General features: G+C 49.8%; 1 protein-coding gene across 1 annotated transcript; it reads right to left on the minus strand.

Moving 5' to 3' along the window:
• Positions 1 to 3052: 3052 nt before the first annotated feature.
• LOC101434285 (NXPE family member 3-like) lies at positions 3053 to 16092 on the minus strand. The gene is made up of 5 exons (XM_058286174.2): positions 15997 to 16092; positions 12234 to 12958; positions 6555 to 6628; positions 5708 to 5920; positions 3053 to 3585 (listed from the first exon to the last, which is right to left on the minus strand). The coding sequence occupies exons 1-5, from the start codon at positions 16090 to 16092 to the stop codon at positions 3053 to 3055; spliced, it is 1641 nt and encodes a 546-aa protein (XP_058142157.1).
• Between the last annotated feature and the right edge of the window lie 1993 nt (positions 16093 to 18085).

Raw genomic sequence — 18085 nt, forward strand, 5'->3', positions numbered from 1 at the left:
TAAGTTCGAACAATACTTTTTGTTTCAATGTTATTCAGTTCCAGGATTTTTCAAACTTAAAACAAGAGATTTACATCAAGGTACATTTATATATCACTTACAGTTCATCAAATCACTTAAGTACACAAAATGTTTCATTAGAAAAGTTCTGATTAGTATTCAAGCATTTTATACATAATCCATAACTACCATAGATTATACAACAACAAACAGTAAGATTTCCAACTAGCAGACATTTAATGAATAAACTTTCATTTCTTATAGGCTTAAGATGTCCTACCAGCAAGGCTATATAGGCCAGTACTTGATCAAAAATGACCTCATTTTCCCCAATTTGCATAGTTTGAGGCATAGGCAATGACAAATCCTTCCCCATTTTGGGCTGTGGGGCAGCTGAAGTTTATCACATAATTTCAACACCTTCCTTGGTCCTGCTCTTAGCCTCTTCACTGGACCTGGGGTCACAACTCAGTGTTGAATTTAAACTTAGTCCATCATTGTGAGGACTCATTTTCTAGGCAGAAAACAATAGCTGGCTTGTTCTAAGAGTCCCGAGGCAGGGTCTGTAGCAGTGAAAGCCTGTTTTGCCCCTTCCAGGAGCTGGAGGGTGCTGATGTCCCAGTCATTGACGTGAGCATTAAGGCCACAAGCTGTTGGTGAATAGCAGGCAGCAGGAACTGCTGCGCCAGGCACCCCAAGGTCTGGTACTCATGACGTTCACTTTTCCGCTGGAGCCACTCGGCTTCCGCTTAGGTCCCAGTTCATGGCTCTGAAACTTCATGAGGCATCTGCCGCAGCAGTCCTGAGAGGGGTGTTAGAGGAGTGGGCAGGGACATGACAGACAGTTACCTGTCGCTGCTGGCAGGTGTCCCAGATGTTCTTCCACAGATCTCTCCCCCATGGAGAGTGATTCACAACAGTCCATTGTTTCTGCTTGTTTTTAGTATTTGCAGTCCACCCTTGGATAGGGATGGCAGTCTTCAGAGTAACCAGACACTATTGGGTTAAGCCTTTCACTTTCAGCAGGGCTCCCTATGCTGCACACAATCACTTCTTTATATTGTACTTATAGCCCCTTCCCACAATTGTGACTAAAACCTGAGGGGTACTCAATTAGAATGTTGCCTTTGCCACAAACCCCACCCAAAGCCAGTGTTGGTACTGGCCACATCCCATTCCCCCGCTAGGTCAATATCCAGCTTACTTTTTTTTTAAAGCAGCCTGCCGGAAGTCCTCCTCCTCCCATGAAGAACCTTTCCCAATTAACACATCTCAGTGAGGGATAAAAGATTTTTAGTATTCCAACAATATTACAAATTCTTTTAATGTGAGAAAACATTGTACTTTATCAATTACGGCAGAGAGTATAGTTTTGTCTTACCCGACCAAACAACATTGAAGAATTTGATAGAGTAGCAGGGACCTTAGCTCTTGTCTCAATTGTTTGCCTTTTCCAGGCTTTTAAAATACCAGTGTCTCTGATGTTTCTCAGTAGGGTCACGGCCACGGTTTCTTCTACGCAGCAGGATTCACTGCCATCAGGCCAGGGCAGAAAGTCCAACCATGCCAATTGGTAAAGGTCCCTTTATTCCCATTTTTACAGGGACGGGGTGTCTCTTGGGAGCAGAATAACAGGTTCTGCCATAGGAATATCTACGGCGGAGCTTCCTGCCGCGGCGGGGCATAAGTCCAGGGCACTGCGGAGAACCGGGGAATGCCAGGATTGCCCTGCTGAGCCAGGAAAGCCCCCTGTTTGAGTGAGGCTGGAAGCTGGCTGGTTGGAAGTTTCCCAACAAGGAGGTGCCATTCTTACAATTAGGCCGACATAGGCTAGACCAATGATTTTCTTTACCACAGCGTAGACACAGCTCAGGTCGTTTCAGAGCAGAAATCTTCTGTCCAATCGGCATTGTTCTTCCCTCAGAGTTTTCCCGACAATCTTTTCTCATGTGATCAGATTCTCCACAGTTAAAACATTTTCCAGAGAACTTCTTATTGATTCTCATCCCTGCCATAGCCTGAGCCATCATGGTAGCACGGTGGCCCTCCGTCCCGACAGCTAGGATAACCTGAGCAGCATAAATGCACTTAAGCTCTTACTTAGCAGTTTAGTCAGACAGTTAACACCCTTTTTTGGGATTAACTACTCTTTAAGACTACACTAAGACTTGAAGTTCAGGAGTACGCTATTGATTCAAAAACGAAAATTCCTTTTAACACCTTGATAAAAATTTTGTACTAATTTTATTAATTTGGCTAAATAGGCCCCATCAGAATTAGCATGAAAACAAAACAATCTCTCCTTGATAGTCACAATCAATTACTCCTGATGTACTCTAACTCGCTGTGATGGAAGACTGCCTCTTTGATTTCCATTTAGACCTCTGAATAATCCACCGATGTGTGGGAGAAGGGCCCATCGATAAAACTGTTTACAACCACCAGCAAAAAAAAAAAAAAAAAGAAAGTGGGGGGCAAGGGGAGAGGAAAAATTTAACACATAGAGAATTTTGGAGACTATATGCACTTAAACAGATTATCTCCCAGTCATGGGTTCACAGGTGATTTTTATTTTTGGTTAATGATTTTCCAAATTTTCTATAAAAGCATGAATTACTTCTTAAAATTAGAAGAAATATTCTACAAATCAATACCTAAAAGCCTTTATATACATACTCACACTCTTCCCTAGAATGATATTTGCCAGGTTCAGTGACACTCTAAATGCAAACCCCACACGTGAAACGACTCCTCACGTGCCCTGGTGCAGGGGGCGATCCTGGCTCTGGCTGCTACCCACCCCCCAGCACTGCTTTTCCAGGCGGGAACTACAGTTCCCAGGATGCACTGAGCCGGTGCCAGGCTCTCCTGCCCTCTCCCACTTCTACCCTTCAACCCACAAACCACCTCCGCAGCCCAGTTCCCGCCGGCTGATTTTATGGCCCCTGCATGGTTGGGGAGAGGATGGAGAAGAGGTTCCGACGGGTGAGGGACAGGGCTTCTGGGCCTGATGATCACACCAGCTTCCCCAGCCTCACAGCCCTGGGACCGTTCAGACGGGGCAGACAAAGGAGAGGAGCATGTCCACCTCGTTGCGGACGATGAGCCGCCCCGGGTGGATGTCGTCCGGCAGGGCCAGGCTGGAGGTCATTTCCCAGGCGTCCACGACGGCCACGCGGAGGTCAGCGAAGGCTGCTCGGAGGAGCCGGTTCAGCTGCAGGGTGAACCAGTCGCTGCCGTACACGGACTTGTAGCCGGTGTTGGCCAGTTTGATGGCCACGAGCGTGCGGGGCTCCCGGGCCAGCAGCGCAGCCACGGCCGCCCGGATCCCCACCAGCCGCCGCACGAGGACGGACGGAGGGAAGGTGGTGAAGTGGGCGCCCAGGCCCAGCACCACCACGGTGTGGGGGCCCCCGGCCAAGCCGCCCAGCTCCCGGGCCACGGAGTGCAGGGAGGCCACTGGGGTGCGCAGGGAGCGCAGGGGCCAGCCGTGGGCCCTCCAGTGCAGCACGATGCCCCGCGAGGCGTCCACCGCCATCAGGGGCCCCGTCTGATAGACCGCGTGTAGATCCACCGGCTGCAGGGCTGTCGCGGGGATGAGAGGGGAGAGCTATGGTTAACAGAGGGCTGCGCGTCCTCATCTAAGCATACACAAGCTCCAGCGCGCCTTTCCTTCCGGTGCACTCTTGTGGCTCAGATCGCCTGATTTGTCTGGACAATATTGCCAGCGACTCCCTAATCACCAAGCCAGGAGCACTCCTCTCAGTCCTCCTTCTCCCTGACCCTTCTGAGACGTTGTGCCTCTTCTGGTTTTCCTTCCCTTCTCCCATGAGCTGCCACCCGTCTTTAAAAATTACAACATAAACTATATTCCATGCTGTATGGCAATGCTAAAAAATTTACTCATCAAATGCATTGAATGTGCCACACTGATGAAAGGAGTGGTTGACGTGGGAGGAGTGGGGGGGGGGGTGTGGGTAGTGGGGTCTATGGGAACCTCTTATATTTTTTAATGTAACATTTTGTGTGATTTATGCATCTTTAAAAAAATAAAGATTTGCAAAAATGAAAGGAAAAAAAAGAAAAACATGCCTGGCTGGGGGAGCTCATCTACTCCATCCTGCCCTGAGCAAAACTGTCCCAAAGCGACCCTGGCAGCTCACTCGAGGCTGCCTGCACACTGGCTTAGCTGGTTCCTGGGCTCTCCTCTCTCCCAGAGGGAGGGGCTGCGCCCAGGCTACACCTCCAGGGAGGCGGGGGGCTGGGTCCCTCCAGCTGGAGAGCACACACCAGCCCACAGGCCTCAGGGGTCCCGTGGGGGGCAGCCGGGGTAAACAAATCCAGACAGTTCCACGTGGAGAAGCCGGATACGGTTTCTTTCACCCTCACAGGTAAGAAAGGAGAGCAGCGGGAGGAGGAGCGTTTCCCAGGCGGGAGCCCAGAGCCCCCGCGGGCCCGGTCGCCCCTCTGTGGGGTGATCGGGGAGGCGGTGGGAGCCCGTGGTCTTTCTTTCCTCCATCTTCCTTGAGTCATTTGTTGCCCCTTTCTCCCAGAAAGGATGTTCCCTCATCCACATTTCACTGGATTGTGGAATTTGTCCTAAACTCTGGTGCGGGAAAGGCTCAGGCTGGCTTCGGCTTGCGCCACTCTCTTCCCTCTTTCATTAGCTGGATCCTTGGACAAGAGCTGCCAAAACTCCATCTGCAGCTCTGATGTCTCATTTTAAGTCCAATCCCATGTCTTCAAATGCCTCACCCACGTTGTCTTTGCATGAAAGAGTCTAAAATAAGTATACCCACTCCCCCCACTCCTCTGCCACCCCCACTTCCTGTCACTCGTCCCGGTGACTTCCATTTTGTGCTCAGTTCCCCAGTTCTCCAGTTGTCTTCCTTAATTCTACAACCGTAATATCATTTCTTTTCCATTTTGCCCTCTCATCACCTCCCTCATCAAGTCCACAATTGTCTCATGACTGGACTTTGAGACAATGGCCATGGGAGTTGCTGAGGGCAGGGAGAGGGAAGAAGAGGTGTGATATGGGGCATTTCGAGACTTGGAGTTGTCCTGAATGATACTGCAGGGACAGATGCAGGACATTATATATCCTGCCATAACCCACTGAATGGACTGGGAGAGAGTGTAAACTACAATGTAAGCTATAATCCGTGCTGTGCAGCAGTGCTCCAAAATGTACTCATCAAATGCAATGAATGTGCCACAGTGATGAAAGAGGTTGTTGATGAGGGAGAGGTGGGAGGGTATATGGGAACCTCATATTTTTTAATGTAACATTTTTTGTGATCTATGTATCTTTTTTTTTTTAAAAAAAAAAGGATAATAAAAAAAGGCGGGGGGAGCCCTGATTTCTCTACAACTCCTTTCTGAAATTCCAACTCTATTCCTTCACTACCCCCAAGCACTTCCAGTCAAGCTTATCGAGTCGTGGTTTTTCAAACACACCTGTTCTCCAGTTAGACCACTTGATACTCTAACTTGTCCAGAATATGCGTGATCTCTTGAATAATTGATTAACCTGGCACCCTGTTTCCCAGCCCTCCTCCCATCCGAAACCTAGGTGTCCTGTTCTTCCGCGTCACTCTTCTGAAGTCCAACCACTTGGTCCCATTGACAAGAAATGTTTTCTGCCTCCTGAAAGTGCTGCTTCTCTTCTTCTGTTAGGCCCCCCCTCCCGCCCCCAGCCACTCACAGGGCACGGTGTCGCGCAGGTACTCCCACCACTGCCGCAGCGTGGAGTCCCCCATCATGTGCACCGAGCGGCCGGCCAGGCAGCCCAGGATGCTGTCGGCCGTGGGGAAGGAGCGGCCGGAGCAGGACAGAGAGTGCCACACGTCTTGGTGGTAGAAGCCGGAAGGCTTGGTGGCCGGGAGCCCAGGCTGGCACGGTTGTTGTGGGGACAGAACTGTAAGCAGTGACAGCATGGTCAGTGGGGACAGCAGAGTCTAATGGAATAAGTCCTGCTTTTTATTATTTTTTATTTTAAAAACGCATTCATTTTGAAATAATGTCAAACCTACAGGCCAATTGCAAAAATAATACCAAACCTATCAGGAACTCCAACATACCCTGCCCCTCACCCAGATACCCAGATCAACCAAATTTTAAAAATTTGCCACATTTGCCATATCATTCTATCTATCCAGCCATCATCTATCTACTAGGCATTGATTGTAGGTTGCATAGAGCATGCTCCTTGTACATTTATTACTTTCAGGTATATTTCCTAAGAACAAGGGCATTCGCTTGAGGATTAACCTCCTGAAGTACAGTTATCAAACTCAAGAAATCGAGCAATGATGTAAAGCTATCAGTCTCTATTCCAATCTTTTTATATGCCCCAATAACGTCCTTTTGGGCATTTTCTCCTCCATTCATCGATCCAGTCCAGGGCCATGGGTGGCATTTAACTGTCATTGTCTCTTTAGTTTCTTTTTCAATTGTGGGAGCATTTCTCCAATACCAAATTCCCCCTCTCAGCCCCTCCCAAGCACATCGCTCAGTAAGTGCTGCTGCTCCTCAAACCCAGCCCCACTCACCCAGACGCCTCTTGTTCTCCTCGGCCACCCAGATGGGAAAGCTGCCCTGAGCCAGGGCCTTGTCTGTCACATTCCTGAGGAGAAACCAAGTGGCAAGAAGGGGAGCCTCAATGAAAGTGGTGAGGGCAGGGAATCCCGGGCTAAGGTGAAGTGGGGGTTCTCGGAGGAAAGGAGGTTCGCAAAGCCAAGAGCTTCTGTTCCAGCGTCACGGTTCCTGGAAGACATTGAGGATGGGAGGGGGGGAAGCAGAAAAGGGGGGCTGGAAGCTGGGGTTCAGGGAGCAGTTCTTCGGGGGATTTTCTCAGCACAGAAAGCAGAAGATGTCTGGAGCACTTTGTCAAACGTCTTCTCTCTACCTAGTCTCACCAAGCCCCCTCCAGCAGGGCTCTCACTCCCACCACTCCACGGAAACGGCTAAATCTGCTGTCCGTTTCCATTTCTTGCCTTCCCCGGATCATCATCTGCTTCTGGCCTGGCCTGACCACTCCCTCCTCCCTGAGATGGGCTCTTCACCCGGCTTCCAGGCCCCCACGCACCCAGATCTCCACCCGCCTCCCTGGCGCTCCTTCTCAGCCTCCTTTCACGGCTCCTCCCCTTCTCTCCAACCTCTTCACCGTGAAGCAGTTCAGTCCTTGCCTTTCTTTGCTGTTTACACCACACCCACTGCTCGGGCGATCTCACTGAGCCTCCTGGCTTTAACTTCCACGTTTGTATCTCCAGCCCAGACTTCTCGGCAGAATTCCACATTTGTGTATCTGACTGCATACTCAATGTCTCCCCCTGATGTCTAATATGCACGAGCTCCACCCTCACTGCCTCCCCTATAGCTTTCCCTACTTCAGTTGTCTGCAACTCCGTCCTCCCGGTTGATCAGGCCCCAAACCCTGCAGCCATCCGTAAGTTCTCTCTTTCATCATATAGCACGTTCAGTCTATCAGAAAATCCTAGGGACTCTGCTTTCAGGATGTGTCCAGAGATGTATCACTGTAAACCTCTGCCCCTGCTACATGATCTGCCATCCTTTCTCTCCTGATTACTGGAGAACTTCCTGCCCACCTTTCAATCTCCCTGCTTCTGCCCTAACCTTGTGCAGTGCGCTCTCAGCACAGTATCCAAGTGACCTTGTAGAAAGTATCATGCCCCTCTTCTGCTCAGGATCCTGCAATGGCTCCCTTTGCACTGAGAACAAAAGCCAGTGTACTTAGAAGGCCCCTCCTGGCCGCTTCATGCCCTCCCCTTAACCTCACTGATCCTCTTGCCGTCTTCCCTCCATCCAGCCATTTAGCTTCCTGGCCGGTCCTCAGATGCCCCGGCAGGTTGAGGGGCCTCTTGTCTTCTATAGCTGTGCCCTCACCGTTTTCTCTGCTTCAGAAGTCCTTGCTTCCCACCTGCTTCCCTCAACTCCTAGTTCTCCTTCAGGCTTCAGTCTAGGCCACCTGCCCTGACCATCATAGGTAGGTTGGGGAGCCCTTCCTCTGTATCCTCCAGCCATGCAATACCTACTCCTACCATTAAGCACTCATCACACTGCATACTTTAAAAACTCATGTGTGGGAAGTGGATGTGGCTCAAGCAGTTGGGCACCCACCTACCACATGGTGGGGGGGTCCTGGGTTCAGTTCCTTGTGCCTCCTAAAGAAGACGAGCAAGACAGTGAGCTGACACGACAGGCTGGCATGGCAAGCTGACACAACAAGATGATGCAATGAGACGATGCAACAAGGAAGGAAACATAATGAGAGACACAACAAGCAGGGAGCAGAGGTGACTTAAGCAAGTGGGCACCTCCCTCCCACATGAGATGTCCTGGTTCAGTTCCCAGTGCCTCCTAAGAAGAAGACAGGCACACAATGAATGGACACAGAGAGCAGACAGAGAGGAGAAACAATCAGGTGGGCAGGGAGGAATACATAAAATAAATTTTTAAAAAACAAAACTCAAGTGCCCCCAATTTATCTATGATAAGTCAGACTAATTGGACTTATTGAAGAGATTGTACCCCAGATTTGCTTTCAGGGGTGAGGATGGGGATGAGGAGAGTGAGAGAATGTTCCGACAATCTGGAAAGATGCCCGAGTGGCCTGCTCTGAGGGTAGCAGGGCCCCAGTCCCCCACAGAGGGGCAACTGTAGGATGATACCAGCTGTTACGTATGAATTGCGTCCCCCGCCAAAAAAAGACACATTCAGGTCCTCATCCCCATCCCATGAATGCGACCTTATTTGGAAATAGGGACATTGCAGAGTAGTTAAATTAAAATGAAGTCATACTGGATTAGTATTTGGTATTTGATTAGTATTAAATTAGCATTTTATACAGTATTAACGGTGGACCCCTAATCCAGCATGACTAGTGTCTCATAAGAAGAGACACAGACGAGACACAGAGAGAAGACGGCCGTGAGATGATGGAGGCAGAGCCTGGAGAGATGCTGCGAGAGCCAAGGGATGCCGAGTAGCTGGAAGGAACGCCAGGGACACCACCAGACGCTGGCAGAGGCCAGGAACGAGCCCTTCCTAGAGTGTTTGGAGGGAGCACAGCCGGCTGACACCTGGATTTCAGACTTCTGGCCTCCCCACACCTGTAAGACAATCAATTTCTGTTGTGGATCACTCCCCCACCCCCACCCCCCAGTTTGGGGTACTTGTTACAGCAGCCCCAGAAAACCCAGACACGGGAGAGACTGGGCCCAGGTGGAGGTTGCTGTACACCCTGCGGGGTCCAAGTCCACACAGGCTCGGAGGAGGGGCACTTTGGGGTGACCCGTGTGGAGGGGACTAAAGGAGGATCCCTGAGGGTCGAGGTGTCTGTCCCTCTGCAGGCCCCTAGGTGAGAGGCCGTCTCCCCACCAGCCCACCTGCAGAGGACCTCGGGATCGTAAAAGACTTGCTGTAAAGAAAACACCTGGCTTTGGCGTTGCAGACTCACATCCACGGCACCTCACCACACGTCCAGTCATCTGTCTGGTTCCACCCGCAGACCCCTGGTTCCCTCGGATGCAGCCTCTTCTGCGCCCCCTCCCCCAACGCCCAGGACCGCCAGGACCCTGGACAGCGCCCGAACGGCTGCCCCAGCCTGCGCTAAGGTTAGGGATGAGAAGGACAGAAGGGACGGAGCCTGCGCGGCGCTGGCCCTGCTCCAAGCACATCTCACGTTAGCTTCTCCCTACCACGACTCTACGAGCTAGGTCCTATCAGTATCCCCATTTTACAAATGAAGAAACCGAGGCCGCAGAGAGGTTCATCTTGTCAGAGAGCACTGAAACAGTAACCCCCGAGCTCGGCTGCCCTCCTGAGACGGCTCCTGCTTTGAATCACAAACTTATCTGCAAACCCCTGGTGCAAAGGGGGCATGTAGTTCTCCTTTCCTGACCCAAGGGTGCCTAAAAATCTGTCTTTAAAGACCAAGGTTTCCCGGTGCAAAATTCTCAGGTTGGAGAGTGGAGCCCTCCAACCCCCAGCCCCGTCCACACACCCCCAGCCCCAAAACAAAGGGCCGCAGAGTCCCCAGAGATGGGCGTCTGGCTGGAGATGGGACCACGAGTGTCCAGCTCTGCTCTCCTCGGTGCCACGAGCCCTCCCCGGCCAGCTCGCTCCACTCCCCAAAGCCACGAGTGGTAACTCGGGTGCTCTTTGGAGCCCCCTTCTTCCCAGGGCTCCCCTGTCCTCCTCCCACTTCACCGGGCTGCAGAGCAGCGACCATCTCAACTGCCAGCCCTCTCCCCGAGCCCCACTGCCCCCCCACGTCCCCTCGGAGGGGATGCTCCTGCACCTCTGCTCTGCCCCCACCCGGCCATCCTCTGGGGACCTGGCCTTGCCTCCTCCCCCTGTGCCTTCAGTAGCTCCCTCTCTGCAGGAGGTCTCCATCTTAAAAGACGCCCGCTTCGTCTTGGGGGTCTCCTCTAGCCCAGGTCCAGCCCCCTTCCCCATCTGCGGCCAGCCTCCTCTCCCTTGCCCATTTCTGTCCCTCCAGGGAAATGGGCTTTGCAGACTGGACATGTCATAGCCCGTATTTTGCTTAGTTTCTAGCCTGCAGTCTCTGCTCCCTTCCCGGGGTCACACCCAGCCTTCCCGGCTCGCGGACCACCTACATGGGGCGACTGAGAACTCGACAGCGCTCCTTGCGGGGGGCGTCAGAAGTGCAGAGAGGACCCTCTGTCTTCTCCCAGAGGCCAGGAATGGAACGAGGTGAGCTGATAGGCCATCACCATGGGCCATTCCGCGTGCTTTGTTTGTATCACTTTGTTTAATTCTCACAAGGACCCTATAAAATAGACTCTATTTTTATTCCCGTTTTACAGGTAAAGTTACTGAGGCTGAGAGCAGAAAAGGAATTTGCACAAGCACGTCCGGCTGGTGGAGCTGGGATTTGAACCAGGCAGTCTTGAGCACCTGTGCCCTCTTCTACTAGACTAAACTTGTTCTCTATAGAAACCCTAAAACGTGGCAAAACAGGAAAAACACGGTGGCATATTGCAAATGTGTGCATTTAACTCACAGACACTTTCAATACACTGCACACCAATGCGAGGACTTTAGGTTTAAAGTCATTAGGGAATTAAGCCAAAAGTCTTCATATGAGGCCTGAGTGAAAGACCAGGCTAGGGGATCTCCTGCCCCCACCCCCAGGCAAACCCTGTGATTCAGATCTGTCCTGTGAGGGCACTTTGGTTCTCTAGGGCAGCGAGGCCCAGTGTCAGACCTGCCTTCCATCTCACTAGCGCCATGACCCCAAAGCAGCTACTTCGCCCCACAGACCTTGACTTTCCACTGACGAAACAGGAGACGACCACATCCATCTTCTGTCCTGCGGTCTGTCCATTTCCACCCGGCGTCCCACCTTCACAGCAAAATCTCCCAAACCGCAACCATTTTCTTCCAGATGGCTCCTGTGATTGGCAACGTCGCTTCCCGTTCCCTGGCCCCCAGAGCCCATCTCTTACCAAGTCCTCCTTGTTCTCCCTCCACAGTTCATGAATCTGCCCCTCCAGGGAGTATCCATTGCCTCCATCCCTGTCCAAGTCACATCAGCTCCAGCGTGGACTCCTCTCCAGGGTCCCTGCCTCCAGCCTAAGCCTGTCCAGTCCATTCTCCACCCTGTAGCCAGAGTGAGCCGTCAGAGAGGCAAGCCTGATCTTAAAGCTCCAAATTCTTTCATGGCTTTCCCTTGCCTTCAGGGCAGCAGCCTAGTTCCTTAGCATGGGGTACAGGGCTCCCTGATGTCTGGCCCTGGCCTCAAGCCTCATCATTTGCATAATTGTCCTTCAGTCCCTAAAATCTGTACCGAGGATCTGTAACACACTTTGCTCTTTCCTACTTCTACAGCTGTGCCCTCACCCCTCTCTCTGCCTCAGGTCCTTGCTTCCCTCAGCTCCTAGTTCTCCTTCAAGATTCAGTTCCGTTGCCACCTGCCCTGATCATCATAGGCAGGTTGCAGGGCCCTTTCTCTGTGTCCTCCACGGTACCTCCTACAGTTAAGCACTCATCACACTGCTTGTCTTAAAAAGTCATGTGCCCCCAACCTATCTATAAATAGCACTTAGCATGCGGTCGTGGCACAGAGCAGGTGCTCAGGACAGAGAAGTGCAGAGATGGACGATGGGAGGGGCTCAGGCAGAACAACCACCAGGACCAGGATTCAGGGGTTGGGGCAGCATCCCAGACGCCGCTGGGCTTCTTACCATGCCATCAGGGCCTCATCATCGGGCGTAGTCACGTTCCAGTAAGTTCCACCTGAATGCTCTACCAGTGAGTCGCAGGGCAGGGTAGGGGGTCTGGCACAGAACCAGAGCTCACCCGAGTCTTCATCTCTGTAGTAACAGGTGGACTCTTCCTCCGCAATCAACAGGGGGTTAACATTGCAAATCACGCTTTCTTCATAGCCTGTGGGTCCCCGGAAATAGCCCTTAAAATCAACTGTGGCCCATTGGTCCCTCCAGATTCTCCGCAGAACCCCGACGGCCTCGCTGGAGTGGATCAGCCGCACTTGCACCTGGGCCTGCCCAGCCCAGAGCAGGGGGAAGGACAGCAGGTAGGTGCCGTTCTCCAGATCCCGGATAGCTCCAGGGACCCCTGCCTTCTGGTCGGGACCCAGCAGCTGTGCCCGAAACAGATCCCCACCGTGGGTCTTGGGCTTGCCCCGGTGGTCCCTGGCCACAAGCACAGCCTCCAGGTGGCCTCCCAGGGCATAGCTGGCCCGGGCAGGCTCCCTCAGGTGGAAGGTGGAGGTCTGGGGGCTGGTGGAGGCCAAAAAGTCTCCCTCGTCCCCGGGGGTCGGAGGCCAATACAGAAGGTGGGTCAGGTTGAAGAGCCCCTGGGGGCAAGAGCTGGAGGACTTGTTGGCAGGGCGGGGCCCTGGGGGCCGAGGGATGGTACTGTCAGGCCAGGTAATCCTGAAGTACAAGACCTGCAGGTCGAGACAGAGGAAGGTGTCAGTGGTTTGTGCCCCTTCCTTTGCCTGCTGGGAAGGAGTTTTCCATTCACCAACTCTGTCCTCCTCTGCCAGGGAGTCTTGGGCAGGAGGCCTGCCCTCAGTGCCTCATGGTAAAATCTGAGCCGCCCCCACCCGCATCTGCAGGGACCATGTCCTGTTGAGAACTGTACATCTGAGCCCTGTGCAGGAACCAAGACAATAAATGGCAAATCTGTCTTCTGGTTCCTATCAGCTTTTGCCCCCCCACCCTGGTTTCAAATATCCCATCCTGAGTGTGAGACTCCCACGGCCACCAGAGGGGAGTCGAGGCTTGGAGCCAACCCTCCAGGCTCTCGCTTTCCCTACCCCTCCCAAGTCCTGCTTTCCTTTCTGGATGCCAACACCTGAGTAAATCTTCCCTCCCCACTCCAATTTCCTCTTCCCTCAACCCAACTCTGCCCTTTCTCTCCCGGATTTAGAATGAGGAGATCCTTTACAGAGAAGAAGGAGCTAGAGGACTACCCTCAGGGAGCAGCTGTCTGTGGGATTCTCTGCGCAATGGACAAAAAGGAGAGAGATTCAGGGAAGATGACAAACCTCACAGGGAAAGCTTGGATAAATGCAAAGACCTAAGGAAGAGTTGGCAAAGGAGCGGGCTGAGGCTCTGGCTATCTCTGGGGCTCTACCCAAAACATAAGACTCTGGTTAGGAGAACCCCTACGTTGGCCTTGCCTCATGGGAAAGATGGCCGTATAGTTCAAAATCACAATACAAATACTCAGCAGTTCCTTCAAGGGAAGGAAGCTGTCTTGTCCCGGGCATGGGTGCAGGGCCTGATGAATTCCGCCCCCCCCCCCCGCCCCCCGCCCCATTCACACAGATGCTCTGAATTCCCCTTTCTCTCCCAAAATTCATAGTCTTTCCTCCTGGTCTCAGGCACTATATTGTATGCCTTAATCCCTTGCCACAGGCAGGTGTGCATTGATTGTTTTCTTGTGACATTTTGGCTGCCCTGTGAGCCACTTCTACTTCCAGGGGAAGTTCTTGAAACAGCAACACAGAGACAAGCATCCTGGTTCAGTCCTTCAGGCTGCCACCAGATGGACTGATACAGACGTACATGTACCCCGGGATGCAAATAATTGCATCCTGCTCCATCGGGGACCTGCACTGGGAGTGCAGGCTACCTCCACGCTGAGTTGGGGAAGGGGTCGGGAAGGGCCTGCAAAGGTGCCATGAGTTTTCTTCTACTGTTTTTAAGCTGCCTTTTTCTTGATTTGGTGCTCATGCACTTACTGCAATCCTTTGTTTTCTGGAGCTCTGAAAATAATGGTTCTGCCAGTTTGTGCTTGTTGTTCAAAAGTTTTGTGGGGAATGGAACCCTGCCTTCTTGCTGACGTCACGACTCTAATATCTTTTTGACTGAATTATTCAGGAAGGAAGGAAGAAGCTTCTTTCCTAGTTCTTAAAGGGATCCTGCTCTTAATTCTGTAGGTCTGTTATTATTAATGTATCTATATAGTATATTTCTCTAGTAACCACTCATAAAATATCTTTAAAATTCCAAGCAACTTTGTTAACTGGAGGGATGCCTCAGGAAAAAGTAAGAAGTTATTTGTGCGTACAACTGTGGATTCAAGCTTGAGAGACGGAACTCATGTATATAAATCTCCTAGCACACAGTCGATGCTTGACAAATGTTAATTGCCTTCTTAGCCACAGTTAACATCTACTGAGTCCCTACTATGTGCTGAGCACTGGTAATCCAAAGACGAATGGGATGTGGCTTGACCAAAGGTGAGAGACAGGAAATAAGTGCTGACAGTATAAGGTGATGAGTGATAAAATAGGGCTGTGAGGCAAAGGGTCTCTAAGGAGGGCAGTATTCTCACCAAAGGTTGGGAGAGAGAGATAAGATTTGCTAAGAGGCAGATATGAGTGCCCAAAAACCAGGCTAGGCCTGGAAGCTAATGAAAGACAGTAGATGAAGAAGATGAATTTCACCTTAGGATAGAACCACCTGGTTGATGGAATGAAAGTGAACAGGTCAGAAAATAGAGGAAGCACAAGGAGAACACAGCTTCAGGGCAGGGTGGCCTATAGGCTGATGTCTCCAAGGTTATATCTGGAAATGCCATCCTTTGGGGTATTCCTATCCTCCTGCAGGACTTAGGTCCCCAAAAAATACAATCTTGGGGGGCACTACAGGCAAACATACACTCCACTCTGAAATAACACTTCTCGACTGAATACCTACCTATCTTTTGTTCTCTGACAGAGACCTGAGTTGAACTAGAAAACAAGAAAGGGTGTTCAAGAAACGATTTTCCATTTCACCAGAACTAGTCACAGCAATAAAAGAAACTTATCTCAGGCTCAACATTGAAAAGTTTGAACTAACACCCAGAGAAAGGAGCTGTGGAGGTAATTCTGTTTGCCTCCCATCGCTCTTTATCGTAAGTATATTTGTCCTCTTTTAAATGTGTAGATTTATATCTTTGAGGTTTCTTTTGCTTTGTTTCCTTATTGTATTCCTGGTAAAGCTCCATTTTGAAAAATTACAACTCTTTTTTTTTTTTTTTGAGTGTGGCAGAATCAAGGGGAAGAGGAAATTTCCACATGTGCACCAATATGTTTGTGTGTAGGGGGAGCAGAGTATCCTTAGAGATTACATATGGAAGTAACAGTCGCCTTCTCGATTTAAGAATTGGAAAAGAGCCAGTTGAGCTGGAGCAGAAATATAACAACTTGGGGAAAGAGAACACATGGATGGCTTTGATTTCTAATATCTTTGCCTCAGACCAGCTCTTCTGGGTTTGTGCTTTGGACTTGCTTACAGCTACCCCTGCTTGGTACAGTTTGCTCGTTCTCTTGTTAAGTACTTGTTCCAACCTGACAAGTACTTCCTGAGTTAGAAGCAGAAAATTCAAATGAGGAGACGATTTCCTCAACTTCTTTCTCTCAGATTAAACCCAGCAGAGTAATTGATTTGAACTCTGTGGGTAGACAGAGATATACAGAGTAATACTCACCCAAATTGCAACAACTGACCCCACACCCACCATCTTCCTCCACTTGAACTGACTGATGAGTAGGTCTGTGAAAGCCTGGAGTTGTTTGCAAGACATCTGGCGTGAATCAAGACCCTAGGTAGAGAATTTTGTAAATCCAAGGATCATTAAGAAACTATCCACATTGAATGTCTACATTGATAAGGGCAGTGTTTGAAATTTCCAGTTGCATGAAAAAATAATTATAAACTCAACTCAGCAGAGTGGTTCATGCTCCAATGGAGCCCAGTGTATTCAGTTCCTACCCCAACCCATTGGAGCCCCAACCTCTTGGAGACCTTGAAAACTGAACTTCTAAGGATTCCTGGGTCTTGATCTCTGGCCTTTGACACCACTTCATTCTTCCCAAAAGAGGCAGATTCCTTTCCAACAGGATATGGAGTTTGGGCCAAAGAGAGTAGCCACTGGGTACTTTTGTTCTTCCACCCCACCGCAAGCAGCAAGGACTGGACAAGAGAAGGACACAGAAATAGAAGCAGTCGCCAAGCCCAGAATGAGAACCAGGACACTGGGTTCTCCTTTCATCTCTAGCCTCAAGGGCTGTGAGGTTCAGGGAAATCTGGAACTCTATGTGTCTTGCTAGCCCCTCGCTAATTTGTTTCAGCTTCTACCTCTCTCCCTTTCCTTCTGGGTTCTCTTATTTCTCCTCCTACCTCTCCACATTTGAGTGAGCCATCAAATCATTTTCTCCAGTAGTGCTCAAGACCACCAGTGAATGCTCACCTTTTAACTCTTTGCTCCTTTGCAAGTTAATACTCATTGAATATGTTTACATTTATGGCATCATGTGGATATGCAAAGGGTATCCCAGCAAGGTCACCATCCAGTGGAGTGAGACTAGTTACTCACCTGTGGAGGCCATCACAGAATCTCCACAGGTGGAGGAAAACCCAGGCCTGGAGGGATGACATCTGTCCCTGGGAGTCAAGAGATGTCCACTGCCATTGCCCTGGAAATCAGTTATGGAGGAAGTGTGTGCACGAGATGAGAAACCCAAAATGAATGGGAGAAAGGACTCTGGGAAGTTTGACCTGGAAATATACCTTTCTACAGAGAGGCCAAACCAGCTCCCAGGTTCCGGAGAAATGAAATGGTCTCCACCTTATGGATAACAGAAGCGGGCTGTGTCTGCCAGTCAGGGAATGAGGTGCAGTTCTCTTAGATTGTGCATCTGGGTTCAGAAGAGCTTTTAACTTCCTTTACCAGGATTTTTTTGGTCAAAAGCTTTTTTTATTTTGTGTTTTCCTTAGTTCTTTAATGTATTTATTTTTCCCACCCTAAGCAACCACCAACACTGGCATAAAAAATGCCTAATATCACAGTAAAGTAACTATCAGAGCAATGGAGTAGGCAAGCAAAGGAACAGAGAGGATTCATTGCATCTATTGAGGAAGCGGAAACAGAATTAGCAGAATTCATCATAAAAATGACTCTGAGAAGCAGCAAAACGAGGCAATGACTAAGGCTAAAGTTAAGGCTAGGTGCAGAAGACATTTGTTTTTTTCTGATAATGCCAGTTGTAAGACCGGTTAATATACTAAGCACTTAAGTTACCTTATGAGACAGGTACTGTTATCTCCATTTTGCACATGAGCAAACCCAGGATTAGAGAATTTAAGTAACTTTTAAAATAGTATACAGTTAGAAAGAAAAAATAAAAATAAATGGGAAGAAAAAATAAGAAAAACAATGTGGATAAGAGCAGAAATTAATGACATATTAATAGAAAGCAAACACACAATGAAGATAATTGACTAAGCCAAAAGTTAGTGCTTTGGAAAGATAAATACTGATAAACCTCAGGTGTGACTAATTAAGAACAAAAGCAGTCACAAATAACCAATATTAGGAATTAAAAATAATATATCATGGCATATGCTACAGACATTAAAACATAAGAGGACATGATGAATAATTTTATACCTTTATGCCAGTTAACTTTGAAAATTTATATAAAATGGACAAATTCTTGGGGGAAAAACTTGCCAAAATGGATATATGGAAAAAGAAAAAAAATCCATATAGCCATATACATATATATGTGGTATTG

The sequence above is a fragment of the Dasypus novemcinctus genome, chromosome 23 (assembly GCF_030445035.2).
Source record: "Dasypus novemcinctus isolate mDasNov1 chromosome 23, mDasNov1.1.hap2, whole genome shotgun sequence".
NCBI lineage: Eukaryota > Metazoa > Chordata > Mammalia > Cingulata > Dasypodidae > Dasypus > Dasypus novemcinctus.

Excerpts from the sequence above, each read along its gene's own strand:
- LOC101434285 (XM_058286174.2), bottom strand. The coding sequence starts at position 16,092 with ATGTCTTGCAAACAACTCCAGGCTTTCACAGACCTACTCATCAGTCAG. Across the intron at positions 5,921-6,554 it reads GGAGAACAAGAGGCGTCTGG|TTCTGTCCCCACAACAACCG; the intron begins GTGAGTGGGGCT and ends CACTGCTTACAG. Across the intron at positions 3,586-5,707 it reads CCTGCGCGACACCGTGCCCT|CCCTGCAGCCGGTGGATCTA; the intron begins GTGAGTGGCTGG and ends TCCCCGCGACAG.